The sequence below is a fragment of the Bombina bombina genome, chromosome 1 (assembly GCF_027579735.1).
Source record: "Bombina bombina isolate aBomBom1 chromosome 1, aBomBom1.pri, whole genome shotgun sequence".
In the NCBI taxonomy this organism is placed as follows: domain Eukaryota; kingdom Metazoa; phylum Chordata; class Amphibia; order Anura; family Bombinatoridae; genus Bombina; species Bombina bombina.
Genome location: NC_069499.1, coordinates 457,371,584 through 457,386,584, shown reverse-complemented (window position 1 = coordinate 457,386,584; position 15,001 = coordinate 457,371,584). Strand labels below are relative to the sequence as shown.

The 15,001-nt window shown below is 35.7% G+C and overlaps 1 protein-coding gene across 1 annotated transcript in view; it reads left to right on the top strand.

The window, feature by feature from the left end:
- Positions 1-15,001, top strand: part of LOC128658546 (dynein axonemal heavy chain 11-like) — a 1,692,686-nt gene that overhangs the window by 525,258 nt on the left and 1,152,427 nt on the right. Inside the window, 2 exon segments of the mRNA XM_053712841.1 lie at positions 894-1,010; positions 1,445-1,531. Of these exon segments, the coding sequence (XP_053568816.1) occupies positions 894-1,010; positions 1,445-1,531 (204 nt within the window).

Here is a 15,001-nt window from a genome sequence, read left to right as displayed (position 1 = left end):
AAGGAGTAGAAAGTGTGCAAGAGAAAGTCACAATAAAGATTTAGTCTGGAAGAGATGTAGAGAAATACAAGAGGGTTGTGTCACCAAAGCTAAAGAATTAGAGCTGTACAACCATGTGCTGCAAAAATATGTTTACAGTATAATTTTTCAGTATTAATAGACTTCTGGGAAAAAGAATCACAAACAAGGGTGCCTCCTAGTGTAACACTGATGAAATGTGAGATTGGTCTATACTTATCAAAACATACTCACAAGTGTGGCAACACCCAGTTGTGCTTAGTGGGGCATACTGGAAACTCTCAGTGTCCCAGCTCACTGATCCAAAGAGCAGGGGAAATCCTCTTGACTGCTCCTATTGCTGTGAGCTGGATAATTAAAGCTCAGACTTCCAAAAATCTCAAAAAAATAAGATTTTATTTTACAAATTCGTTTTAAAAAACAAAAGAGCACAACGTGTACCCTATGTATATTAAAAAAACAGTAGTGCAATGCATTTCTCAGCTCTCCTGGCTGTTTCCTCAGGCTTATAAACTAAAACAAGATTTTGTCCTAGAACCATGAATTGGTCCACCACACCAGAGAGTGGTAAAGGAGTAGAAAGTGTGCAAGAAAGTCGCAATGAAGATTTAGCCTGGAAGAGATGAAGAGAAATACAAGAAGGTTGTGTCACCAAAGCTAAAGGATTAGAGCTGTACAACCATGTGCATGGTTTCACATTAACATAAAGAACTGTTTATTCAACCTTTGTTACTTTTTAATATATTGGCTAAATATATCTATAATAGTTGGTTATAGTAGGTGACAGATAATTGTTTTACTTCTGTCAATACAATTTGTAATTTTGTAAAGCAAATATATAAAAAAGTAAACACAAGATGTATTCCATGTTGTAGGAATTGCCAGAGAGGTGGAAAAGCTTGAAGAAGATTGCATTCACTGTAAAGCATGAAGTATCTCCTCTGCAGTCTAATGAGGTGTCTGTTATCAGAAGAAAATGTGTACTTTTTGAGGTGAGATCAGTTCTGTGCTCTGAAGCAAATGATTTTTTCTCTCTTTGTTCTGATAACAAGCTTGAGCTAAGCTTCAGTGAACTGAAAAATTGTAAACTCTTAGAAAAAAATGTCTAAAGATAACAATTCAATGTTTCCTGGTAATGTATTCTGGATGAATCTGATAATTTAAAAGCCCACTTCACCAACATGGTAGTGAGGTCTGTTTCTCTTCCATCTTCAATTACGCCTAATCATATTCAGATCTAATATAGATTTTAAATGCTTTATTCTGTATAAGATTTACTTAAATTTGATTGGTAGCAAATTATTTTTAAATGTACTAGAAGGGAAATAGTTTATAAGATTTATAGAATGAGCGTCAGAATATTATTTATTGAATTCTATTTATTGGCTTTGTAAAATCATTTTACTCGAATACATATTTTTTTCAGGTTAAACAGCATGAGTTCAGAAGCAGATTTAAAAATGAAATCATCTTTCAATTTGATGCAGATGATCCATACAAGCACTTAGATAAGGTAAAATGTGAATGGTTTAAAAAAAAAAAAAAAATTATTACATTTTTGACATTTAAAGGAAAGTGTTAATGGATATCCAAACCTCAAGTACAATTTTAGTAAGGCACAATATATGTATTTATATGTAACCATTACAAATTTGCAGTACTATTCATCATAAAGAAACATAAATATAAATATACAAAAAATGGTGAATAAAGATTCCACCAAAAGTTATTTTTAAAGCAGTTCCACTGCATCTAATGAGTATCAGTTTTGTTTTTAAAACAGTTATTTAAATTAATTTAAAATATTTGAGATTATCTTGAACCAAAGTTGGATATGGAATGATAAAACTACAATATTGTTCTGTATGTATCGCTCTTTCTGTAAAGACAACAATTACATTTAGCATAAAAAATGCTGCCCATCAAATTCTAAAATAGTATGTGCTCCCTTCATATTTGAACGATAATAAATATGATTTTCAATTACCTGAAGTTTATTATTTACTTTATTTGCATAACTGAGCAACATGTAAATAAATACTCAGATGTGTTTGTAATGCATTGTTTTACTCTAGGACTTAATAATTAAATTGTTTCAACTATTTGTCACCTAATGAACTTAATTTTCTATATATTTTGAAAAAGTCAAAATAATCTGAATTTAGAAATAATATACCCAGTATTGTAGTTATAAGATAATTGTATGGCTTCTATCTAAATTACTTTGTGTCTCAAAGATAAGGCAGTGTTCTATTAGGGTTCTTGGCTATTTCCGTTGTTTATAGTGATAACCTCTAATAAACTGCTTTAAGTTCAATTCCTAAACGTAGTGATTATTTTATTCAATGTCAATTTAGTAAGATTTTGATAAGAAATATTCTAAAAGAATAGAAAATGGTTTTAAGAGCCATGGAGGGTCAGCATGGTTAAAGACATATTTAACAGTTTGAGATTGTAATAAAAAATATTTAATTATTTTTAGTTGAAAAAATGCTGTGTACTTGTATTCTTTATTTGTTAGATATTTTCCTGTAATTAAATGAAAAGTGTTGGGTTTCTAATTTCCACTTAGTTTCTATAAAGTAAATTGGTGCTGCCATCTTTAAACTTAAACTTTTCACCTTATCTATTTCTCCTGCTGTGGGGAATTAAGGACAAATATAAAGCAGTTAATAAAAGAGACTACAAACAAGGCTGCCTGTAACATTCGATTGTTAAAATAATTATCTAATAGGATTTCTACAAAGCCAGCAGAATAGAAAGATATGGGGGAAACAAGCTTATATGTAACAGTGGCCATTACTTTATAAAAACTAACCCTTTAAACTTATTTAATCAATATTAAAATAACTAATGTAATTGCAAAAAATACATCTACATACTATTTTCAGGCTAATACAGCAGTCTATCTAGCATGTATTTACTGTTTAATATCTATTTTATTAATTGTAGTGGGAGTTTATTGGAGTTAGGGTTTATAGGCTTTTAGTGTCTCTGACATATTTACAGTTAGATGCTGTGAGAGTTCCAGGCAGGTTGTAAAATTTAATATAATTTATCACAAACATGTTAATCTGAGATAATTTGAGATACTTCTGTCTGTGATTCTCCAAGATATCAACTTCCTAAAATGTGTTAATGTTTAGTATTTTCCCCAGATAATACTAATAACATATCATTCAAATACAGCAGAAATTAGAAAACAGGACTGTGGTACATATTGCACTGGGACTTATAATTAATAGAACATATTTCAGAGTGGACATTCATGAGGAAATCATCACATTTATCAAACAATCAGTCTCCTTTTAACAGTGACTCTAACCCACGTTTTGCATATTTTGGAAATATGTAAGGATTGTTGCAGGGTCATTGTCATATATTTAGCAGCCTTGGAAGATCCAGGTAAACAGTATTTTGTTAAGGAAGCGTCACAGGTCATTATAAAAATGTGCAGTGAAATTTAGTAATATATTTGCAATACAAGCAGTTAGCAAAGGAAATGTTGTCTGATATAAGGGAAGCGACATACAAACTGTACATGCAAGAAGGGAGAAGTGCTAAACTGGGAATAGACGTAGATATAGTCGTTTGTCTCATCTCATGAGATCATGCCCATCCAGGGCTCTTTTAGCCCATTTCTAAAACTTTCCTGTAGTATATCAGTTTGGTCAAATATAAAAGGGTTGTCCAGCCATGAAATTCCAGGTAATTTTCTTTGCTCTGTAGCTGTGACAAAATAAAATCCATTGAAAGTCATCTTGAGAAAATTGATAAAAAGAGAAATGTGCCTCAGTTAGTACATACAGTAAAGTATTTGTTCCTTGTTTGGTTTGGGTGGGGTGGTTAAGTAATAAAACTTATAGACAAAGTTGTTCACCCAGAGCTCTCTAATGACTTTCTTATGTATTTAACCATTTTAATGGTGATACAGTGTCAGCTGGCGGCAAGATCGTTCTATTAAAAATGCAATCCCCATAGAAAGACCTTAAGGGCCAGATTACTAGTGGCGCGTTAACAGTTACTCTCAAGCGAGAAGGGGTTTATTTTGGTTGTTTGTGCACATTGGGTTTTTGCTCATATTACAAATTGAAAGTTAACGTGATCACTTGATCACAATTGAAGTTAACGTGCATCGGGTTAGCGTGACCTCAGCGCTCTGGTTAACTGTTTCACAAAACAAAAATAGTCTCACAAAACACATCCAAATTACATTACAAAGTACAGTTACATTCATAATAACACCATCTAATAAAAATGATTGGAAAAAATATTGCACATAAAAGTTTTAAGGGCTCAGATATGAGATCTCAGGTGTTAGGTAAACTATGGCTATGTATATATATATAGGTTTGTTTATTTAAGTAACAGGATTTGGTACACGATCATTTAGGCTTTGGTAGTGAAGACTATTATGCCAGAATACAAGGCAGAGATATGCCGTGACATATACACTTCTATACACACGCCGATTTGGACATGGCACTTCGCCATTGGATTGTTCTGTTTCTCTTTGTTTACAACTTTTGTAGTTTATCTTCATACGGCGATCAGATACATATATGTTACTGGTGAGTGTTCACACAATGGTGTGATGATTGTAGATATGATTGTTTGGTCATTTAGGGTTTGGGAATGCACATACTTAAGTAATAACATCAAGCTGAGTTAAGCCGCGATACACATGCCTCTAAATATACGCGATGTTTGTCTTTTGGTGATGTGATCTGGGGGTCACAGGTTTGCTGCACTTAGTGGGCTATGCGCTAGTCTCGGGATTGATTATTGATTTTTGTTTTTGTTCCCTGGTGGTTGTTGAGACTTTGCGCTGCTGATTGCATCCTTAGAAACAAGGGGCGGATCAGAAACAGAGGGAATGACGTATTAGAGCCTATTGTAATTCAATGTTTGATTGGTTATATACTTTTGACGATTTTATGAGTTATATCATTAACTTAGCTGATTGAGAACTTTATAGGATGTTTATTTCATGCAGTGGGCATGACTACCAGCAACAGGGTTCAAAGAGGGTTTGTTTTTAAGCATTGTTTTGATCGTTTATTTTTTAACATTCACATGCACAATATGTATCACTCAATTTTATTGGTCACTATATGGGTGTGTTTAATTATTCAGCCTGGATTGGCTGATCGTGTGGGGAGTGTGTTTGGGAGCCTATTTAAAGGCTGTTTTTGTTCAGTGTTAACTTGTCAGAGGAAGGGACTGTTGCTGTCCCGAAACGTCACAAACTGCATTAAAGTTTTTTGTCACTTTTTGATGAAGATTCAGTGAGTGCTTCTTTTTGCATTTCTACAATTCACCGCATAGCACCCTGATAGTTGTGGAAAGTTGGTGAGAGTGCACATACACCTTTCTTTGCTTATATATATATATATATATATATATATATATATATATATATATATATATATATATATATATATATATATATATATATATACTGTATATATATATATTTACAAACTTATATACAGCTATAAACACAAATACATATGTACACATTTATAGACATATATATATATATATATATATATATATATATATATATATATATATATATATATATATATATATATACAGTATGTCTATTTGGGCCTCCATCGAGGAAAGCTCCTGTGCGAGCTGACAGGCGAATTCGTATTACCTTTTTAGTAAAGGCTGTTCTATTTGTTACTTACTTGTGTAAGCCTGCTTTGTGTTCTGGGGATTCCGTCCAGCTCTGGGATACATCTTGGAAAACTACATTACTAATTGGCAGTGCTCCAAGGAGTTGTTCTGGCTAGTGGTGTCATTCATACTGGACGTTTTTATATATAAGTGCATTGGAGCCCTTTACAGTTAAGTAAATGAAAACATGAAAAAGCATATTTGTGCACTATTCATATTTAATAAAGTGTTATACTGTGTATTTGAAATAGATTGTCCTATATATATCTGTATATACAGTATCTCACAAAAGTGAGTACACCCCTTACATTTTTGTAAATAATTTATTATATCTTTTCATGTGACAACACTGAAGAAATGACCCTTTGCTACAATGTAAAGTAGTGAGTTTTCAGCCTGTATAAAAGTGTAAATTTGCTGTCTCCTCACAATAACTCAACACACAGCCATTCATGTCTAAACCATTGGCAACATAAGTGAATACACCCCTAAGTGGAAATGTCCAAATTGGGCCCAATTAGCCATTTTCCTTCCCTGGTGTCATGTGACTCGTTAGTTACAAGGTCTCAGGTGTGAATGGGGAGCAGGTGTGTTAAATTTGGTGTTCTCACTCTCTCATACTGGTCACTGGAAGTTCAGCATGGCACCTCATGGCAAATAACTCTCTGAGGATCTGAAAAAAAAGAATTGTTGTTCTACATAAAGATGGCCTAGGCTATAAGAAGATTGTCAAGACCCAGAAACTGAGCTGCAGCAGAGTGGTCAAGACCATACAGCGGTTTCACAGGACAGGTTTCACTCAGAACAGGCCTCGCCATGGTCGACCAAAGAAGTTGAGTGCACGTGCTCAGCGTCATATCCAGAGGTTGTCTTTGGGAAATATACGTATGAGTGCTGCCAGCATTGCTGCAGAGGTTGAAGGGGTGGGGGGTCAGCCTGTCATTGCTCAGACCATGCTCTGCACACTGCATCAAATTGGTCTGCATGGCTGTTGTCACAGAAGGAAACCTCTTCTAAAGATGATGCACAAGAAAGCCCACAAACAGTTTGCTGAAGACAAGCAGACTAAGGACATGGATTACTGGAACCATGTCCTGTGGTCCGATGAGACCAAGATAAACTTATTAGGTTCAGATGATGTCAAGCATGTGTTGCGGCAACCAGGAGTACAAAGAAAAGTGTGTCTTGCCTACAGTCAAACATGTTGGTGGGAGTGTCATGGTCTGGGCTTGCATGAGTGCTGCCGGCACTAGGGAGCTACAGTTCATTGAGGGAACCATGAATGGCAACATGTACTGTGACATATTGAAGCAGAGCATGATCCCCTCCCTTTGGAGACTGGGCCGCAGGGCAGTATTCCAACATAACAACCCCAAACACACCTCCAAGATGACCACTGCCTTGCTAAAGAAGCTGAGGGTAAAGGTGTTGGACTGGCCAAGCATGTCTCCAGACCTAAACCCTATTGAGCATCCGTGGGGCCACGGAAGGTGGAGGAGAGCAAGGTTTCTGTGATGTCATCATGGAGGAGTGGAAGAGGACTCCAGTGGCAACCTGTGAAGCTCTGGTGAACTCCATGCCCAAGAGGGTTAAGACAGTGCTGGAAAATAATGGTGGCCACACAAAATATTGACACTTTGGCCCAATTTGGACATTTCCACTTAGGGGTGTACTCACTTTTGTTGCCAACGATTTAGACATTTATGGCTGTGTGTTGAGTTATTTTGAGGGGACAGCAAATTTACACTGTTATACAGGCTGTACACTCACTATTTTACATTGTAGCAAAGTGTCATTTCTTCAGTGTTGTCACATGAAAAGATATAATAAAATATTTTAAAATATATGAGGGATGTACTCACTTTTGTGAGATACTGTATCTATACCTATAATATATTTGTGCAAAAAAAAAAAAAATCAAATATATGTAGAAATATGTATTTATGAAGAAATAGAGCATATTGTGCTGTGTTAAGAACATTGGAATGTGAAATATTCATATTTTCATGTTGGGTTAGTGCACTGCAATCGTGTTTTGCATGGGAGTAGGGTGTTTTTTCCACACATTTTTTTGCTCCATTGACTTCAATGGAAGAATACATTATTGTGCGCACAATATTCTAAGTTTGGCTTTTTAGTTGCGTCGGTTAGCGCGCAAGCGAAAACAGATTACTTTTAACTTGTAATACGAGCCCAACCGGATGCGCACAAAAAGTTTACTTCTAGCACAGTTAATGTTTGAGCGGGAGTGTTAAATAGCACTCCACTTGTTATCTGGCCCTAAATTAGATTATATAAAATTCTTGTCCCGTCCTACTCGTACACTTTCCTGCTTGATTATTAGTTTCACAGGATTAATGGATCATTGACTCTAATCACCTGTATGAAAGAAAACATAATTTATGCTTTCCTGATAAATTAATCTACTTCATGGTGGTGAGAGTCCACGAGACCCACCCTGTTATTTCTTCTGGAAGTAGCTCATTTTTTTCTTTTTGTGCACCTCTTTTTTCCGTCTACTTTTTTGCTCTTATTACTTTTCCTACCTGTTTTGCTTGGCTATACGTCAGAGTAGTTTCTAGTAAGGTGGGAGGGGTTTTATTTGTGGCTCCTTTTTCACATCATGGGAAATCTGTCACAGACCCTCCATAATTGGTTGCAGGGACTGTTGCCTCCTTCTATGGATCTACAATATACTCCTATTTCATAACATCTGCTGATATGTTTCAGTACTGGTTTTGCTATCTACTGGTTGTTTGCTGGTGGATCTATTGGTAAGTATAAGTGTTTTAACGTTTAGACACTCTACAGCCTTGTTATGGGCATTTATTGTTTATATATATTTATTGCTGTTTTTTTGCACGTCAGTCTTGGGGTCTACTCCCGTTAGAATAGCGCATGTTGGTTTAATGCTAGTCGCGGTAGTGAACATCTTTTTAGGTCTGTAACACATTTTTTGTCAGGTTAGTGCACATATGTTCTCGGTCTTGCACACTTCGGGTTTTGGAGCACTGTTGGTTCTGCAGTCTGCAATTGAATGTATATTGGACTAAATATATACTTGGCGCACTTAGTTCACTAGCAATTTCTCCTCATTTACAATTTCAAGAATACAAACATGGGCATGGTTAGGCTGGAGTGCTCAGAGTTCATGTATTGGTTAGGAAGAAATTACTTTGCTGAAATAGTAAGACTGTCTTTGGCACTTGTGGTCTGCCTGCTAGGGAGTGGACAGGAGAACTGGTTGTCTTGTCCAGATAGGGCTGATTGCCTAGGTCAGTTAGAAATGATTATGAAGGTTATATAGTAGGTGCTGCACTTGTTATGATTTGAATATTGAAAGAGGTATCTCCTTCTATTATTGACCAACACATACAAGTCTTTGCTTTTTATTTTAAGTTGTTGGGACTGCAAGATGTCTCTAAAGTGTTTTGTGGACTTCAGATGGTTTAGGGTCCTAAACAGAGTGATTGTAAGAGTTACCATTGGTGGGCATTATAATTTTACCTGATGGAAAGATGATTGGATGTGTGGAATGTTTTTGTTCTTGAGCTTTATCCTTTTTCTAGGATTTTAGGTTGAGTTGAATAGAAAATGTGAGGTGGTTAATGGAAGCCTTCAGATTCGTGATACTTTGTATTCTCAGGCATCAATTTTCTATCCTAAGGAATTTAAAAACAGATCCATATGGCAAAGGTAAAACCATGAAATTGTTTCCTACAGGGGTGGAAGTCTGATCTTGTCTAGTAAAGAGGAAGTAATTAGGAGTTAGGCCTGGGCTGGGTGTTTACTTTTTTGTTCATAGCAATGGTATTTTATTGTATCAGTTCCAGTTGCGTTTTATTTCAGATGAGCCTTACTTACATTCAGAGTTTCTGTTCTTATGATTTTGGCTCTAACTTTTCAAAATGTGTGCAACCACGAGGCTGTTTTTCTGGGGAGTGAGAAATAAGAAGGAGGAAATGTATGGTTCCAAACGTTTTTAATTGTGTATTTGGACTGATTTAGAGGTTTTATTATGTGTTTTCCCCCCCAAGTACTTGTATCTGGATTGTTGGTTATTCTTAGTTGTCTTTCACAAGCAATTTCCTATTGTTCTGTTTTTGCAGGCAGGAGGGGATGACGTTGGGGTTGTTGTTTCCTGCTTTAAAGAGCATTTGGTCAGATAAAGCCTAGGTTAATTTGGTGGGCAGTTTGAGATCTTTATCAGAATAGCAGGAAAAAGATTAAGTTGAGGCATTTGTTAGGATAACTAAGGGGGGTATGATTTTTTTATCCCCTCTCTGTTGGGGAGAGAAGAGTTTAATCTAAAAAGTTGGCATGCATTCAAATGAGGTGAAAATTAGAGCATATCATTGGCATTAGAATATCCCTTTAACTCCTTCACTACTGGGAATTTCAGAAAAAGAAATAGAGATAGGTAGATATATAGATATACACATACAGTATATAAGACAGTTAAACTTACTATGTTTAATTACTCTGAAACACTAGTCTTTGTCTCCAGTAACTTCTATTAACTGCTTTGCCTTACTTGCTCCTCATTTCCACACTTGAATGTACTTTTCCACTCTATCCCCACCGTAATATTGGACAGCAGGTAGTCCAATACACTGTGTGCACAATTATTAGGCAAGTTGTATTTTTGAAGGTTAATTTCATTATTGAACAACTACAGTGCTCTCGGTCAATCCAAAATGTTAATAAGCCTCAAACCTGAATATTTAAGAAAGTAAAAGTGAGGTTTTGGCTTTTTTAGCGGAATATCTATGTGTGCACAATTATTGTGCAACTATTAGTGTGCACAATTGTTGTGCAATTATTAAATTGCACAATTATTATGCAACTAAATGAAAAACTAAAAGTTTCCCATCTTACTTGTTTATTTCCATCTGTTAAAGTGAGAATAATAAACAAACAACTCAAAATTTACAAATAAACATTTCTGACACTTCCCAAAAAAAAATCAGTGACTAATATAGCCACCCTTCTTTTCAATAACAGTCATAAGCCTTCCATCCATGGAGTCTGTCAGTTTCTTGAACTGTTGACAATCAACTTTTTGTGCAACTGCAACCACAGCCTCCCAGACACTGTTTAGAGGGTGTACTATTTTCCTTCACCATAAATCTCCTGTTAAAAAAGTGCCCACAAGTTCTCAATAGGGTTTAGGGCAGATGAGGAAAGGGGCCTTGTCATTATTCTTTCATCTTTAAGGCCTTTACTGGCTAGCCACGCAGTGAAGTATTTTGATGCATGCGATGGAGCATTGAAATAGTTTTTTTGTCCTGCACAAATATCATGGTCTACTTGAAAGATGCAGACTTTTTCCTGTACCACTGCTTGAAAAAAGTGTCTTCTAAAAACTGGCAGTAGGTTTGGGAGTTGATTTTGAGTCCATCTTCAACCCAAAAAGATCTAACTAGCTCATCTTTAATAATACCAGGCCATACCAGTACCCCACCTCTACCTTGCTGGTATCTGCATTGAAGTGGAGCTCTGTGCCTGTTACTGATCCACCCACGGTTCCATCCTTCTGGTCTGTCAAGAGTCACTGTCATCTCAACAGACCATAAAACCTTTGAAAAATCTGTCTTCAGATATTTCTTGGCCCAGTCTTGACGTTACAACTTATGTGTCTTGTTCAGTGGTGGTCAGGTTTCAGCCTTCCTTTGCTTGGCCATGTCTCTGAGCACTGAACACCTTGTGACCTTCACATTTACTGAGACAGATGCGGACAGGATAATTTCCAGCACAGATATGTGAGACTTCAAGAAAAAAGAATATACCTAGAGGTTTCAGAATCAGAAACACACCCACTATAGGATAGTCAAACCCTGGTTGGAATATTACTAGTAAAGATTAGACAAGAACTCATAGGGGCCGATTTATCATTGGTCTGTCCGTCATGATCTGCTCAGTTTGTGCAATGCTGCCCCCTGCAGATTTGCGGCCGCTAGCAGGGGGTGTCAATCAGCCCAATCATATGAGATCGTGCGTATTAATATCCGCAGCCTCAGAGCAGGCGGACTAGTTAAGGAGCAGCAATCTTAAGACCGCTGCTTCATAACTTCTGTTTCCGGCGAGCCTGAAGGCTCACGTGGAAACAGGGGCATCAGGGGCCATTCGGTCCTTCATAAATCAGTCCCAAAGCCTTTAATGACCAATCCTCACTAATTAAACTTCTGAGGATTGAATGAAAACACAAACTGAACAAGTACAAGCTTATGAGAACGCGTTTATGAATTTTAAAAACAGACAAATACAGACAGTGACCTTGGACTAAGGAGCAAAGAGTATATGACTGGTTACTTGCGCAAGAAAGAAGCTACCCATATGACCCATGGAGACAGAGGAAATATACATGTAGAACATTCACTACAATTGATTACAGTTCAGTCTCTAATAGCAATTCAGGGACATTGGCACAATAGACAACTAGAATCTAAAATAACAAAACCCAGGTTTTTATGGTGGTCACCAGCAGATCAGCTTCCACAAGAAGAGGACAAGACCCCACCTGAAGTAGGGCAATCATAAGAGGATGACCACCACTCCCACCCAGGTGACAATGGAACAAGATATAGTAGTAAATATCAGCCAACAACCATTAACTACTGATGAGGAAACACTCTTGAATAGGGGTCTTTCTTTTATTTCCACTGATTACCCAAATTACTTCTCACTTCATTTAGATTTGCAAAGATTTCAGAGACAATTGAAGCTACATTTATACTTGTTTTAATTTTGGATATATTCACTCACTTGTTTATCTGGTGGTCACCATGGTAACCATTGGCGGTTTTTGTTTTGCTGTGTTTGGGGAGGGTCTTACACTTTAAATGTTCACTACACACTATTTTCTGGTTGGTTTGAGGAAGGGTAGTTTTGTTCCCCAAAACGTCACCAAATAAAACATATTTTTGAAGAAATTCATTGAGTGTGGATCCTTTGCCATTCTATAATTGATGACATCCATCCTGGCACCCTTGTTTCTTACCCTGATGGTGAGAGTGTGAATCCATTGTGCCTGTTAAATATATAATATATAATACATAAACTATCTATGTATTCACAGAATTAATAAAGTATTGTAAAATTACCAAAATAAAGTAAAATAAAATATATAAAAATATCACATTCCACAAAACCTGTAGCGTTCTAACAATAGAAGAAAATCTCAAAATGTGTTCATTAACATCCTCCGATTCAGCTAAAACTAAACATGTATATATTTTTATTATTTTTCATTATTTTACAATCTTTATCTACCTCTTTGTCTAAAATGATGCAATGAGGTAACTCATTTGGTATAGCCGAACTGCTCAAATGATCACAGTTGACCTTCAAAACTATACATATATATATTTTTAATGTAGACAACCCAAGGTATGGCTCTAGGCCCATTTTGTATATTATATGCCACCATTTGGTCATCAGAAGTTTGCCAAATGTGATCATCATTAACATTTTCAAAAACTTTGGGTTTCTCTTGAAATTAATTTTTACAGAACATGTACAGTCATAACACAAATGGTTGTAAAAGCTTCTGTGGGATCCCCTTTGTTCAGAAATAGCAGACGCATGACTTTCCTATTGCTTTCTAGTAATTAGAAGGCTACTAATTGTGGTTGCGCACCACACTTCTTAAATTCCAGGTAGCAAAGGAGCTAATCAGTTAGCTGTTAAGGGTAATGTTTGCTTTAAAGTAGGGATTACCCTCCCACCTCTCTAATCGATCCTAAACAGCTCTCCCTCCCCCACACTGGTCACCACCATCTTAGGTACTGGTAGCCAGTCTGCCAGTATCTAGTGTAGCCTTTTATTATTTATTTATTTATTTATTTATTTATTTATTTATTTATTTATTTATTAATGTTCTCCTTTTTGCAGTGTAAGGATCCCTCTTCAAACCCTCCCATCCTCTCTTTGACTATAGTTTTTCTTTTCTTTTTCTTTAGCGTAGCAAGCCACCTCCCTCCTCAAATTGATTACCTAATTTCCATAGGGTAGAGACCCATCCCTTTTCCCTCAAAAAGTTTATTGCCGTAGTGTAGGGACCTCAGAATGCAGTAATTTTTTAAACTAGACTGTTATTTATACCCAATCCTGGAATTTGTGAAGTTTGTAATATGTAGATGCAGAATTAATGTTATTTATATATACATTCTACAAGTAAAATATTGATGCATACTTGTGGAATAAAGAAGCATATGTATTAAACACTATCATACTTGAAAACACCTACATGCATTAATTTACTTGTTTTATGTTCCTGGATTATCTGGATTTTTACATCAAAACTAAAATATATCAGCATAAAAAAACACCCTTAATTATGTAGTAAGATAACATAAAACATATCTTGAGAACAGATAAAAGGCATAATTTGCTAAGAATGTAAATTATGGATAAGGAAAGCTATTTTTTATTAGAATCTGCAGCTTTGAGTAAGAGATTTAAACAAAATGGACATAATTGGCTTTACAATGAAACATTTCTGACATGCTGAGTGAGTCTTTATTAAAATAGAATAGGATGAAAAAAGAGATTAAAATAAATGCATTGATATGTACATGAGTTACAAAATGCAATGAGGGTGATATATACTTTCAGTTATACAATGAGACGTCCATCCATATAATATCTTCTAGCTTCATAATATTTTTTTATTTCTTCTCAGAGAATTAGCTGTTAAAGGGACATGAAACCCAAACATTTTCTTTCATGATTCAGATAGATCATTTGTAAACCACTTTCCAAGTTACTTACATCATCAATTTTGCTTCATTCTCTTGATATCTTTCTTTGAAGGAGCAGCAATGCACTACTGGGAGTTAGCTGAACATATTGGAAAGCCAATGACATGAGGCATATACAGTATGTACAGCTACCAATTAGCAGATTGCTCCTAGCTCCGGGGCCTACCTAGGTATGCTTTTCAGCAAAAGATATCATGAGAAACAAAGTAAATTATGTAAAATAAGTACATTTGAAAGTTGTTTAAAATTGTTTTATCTGAATCATGAAAGAAAATGTTTGGGTTTTATGTACTTTTAAGTTCTGAAGAACTTTTTTGTGATAACACACAACAAAACTCCCATTTCTAGACCTATGATCATTTTTCAGAGAAAAAGCATGTTAAATAGTTGTTTTTTAATTTAAAGGAACCTAAGTTGTTTTTATTCATATTAAAGGGACATAGATAAGCGTCAATCATAGGCAGTGAATGGTGCAGTTGCATGTAAGCTCATGCATAACAGTGTAAACAGTGGTGAGAGATAAACACCTGGGT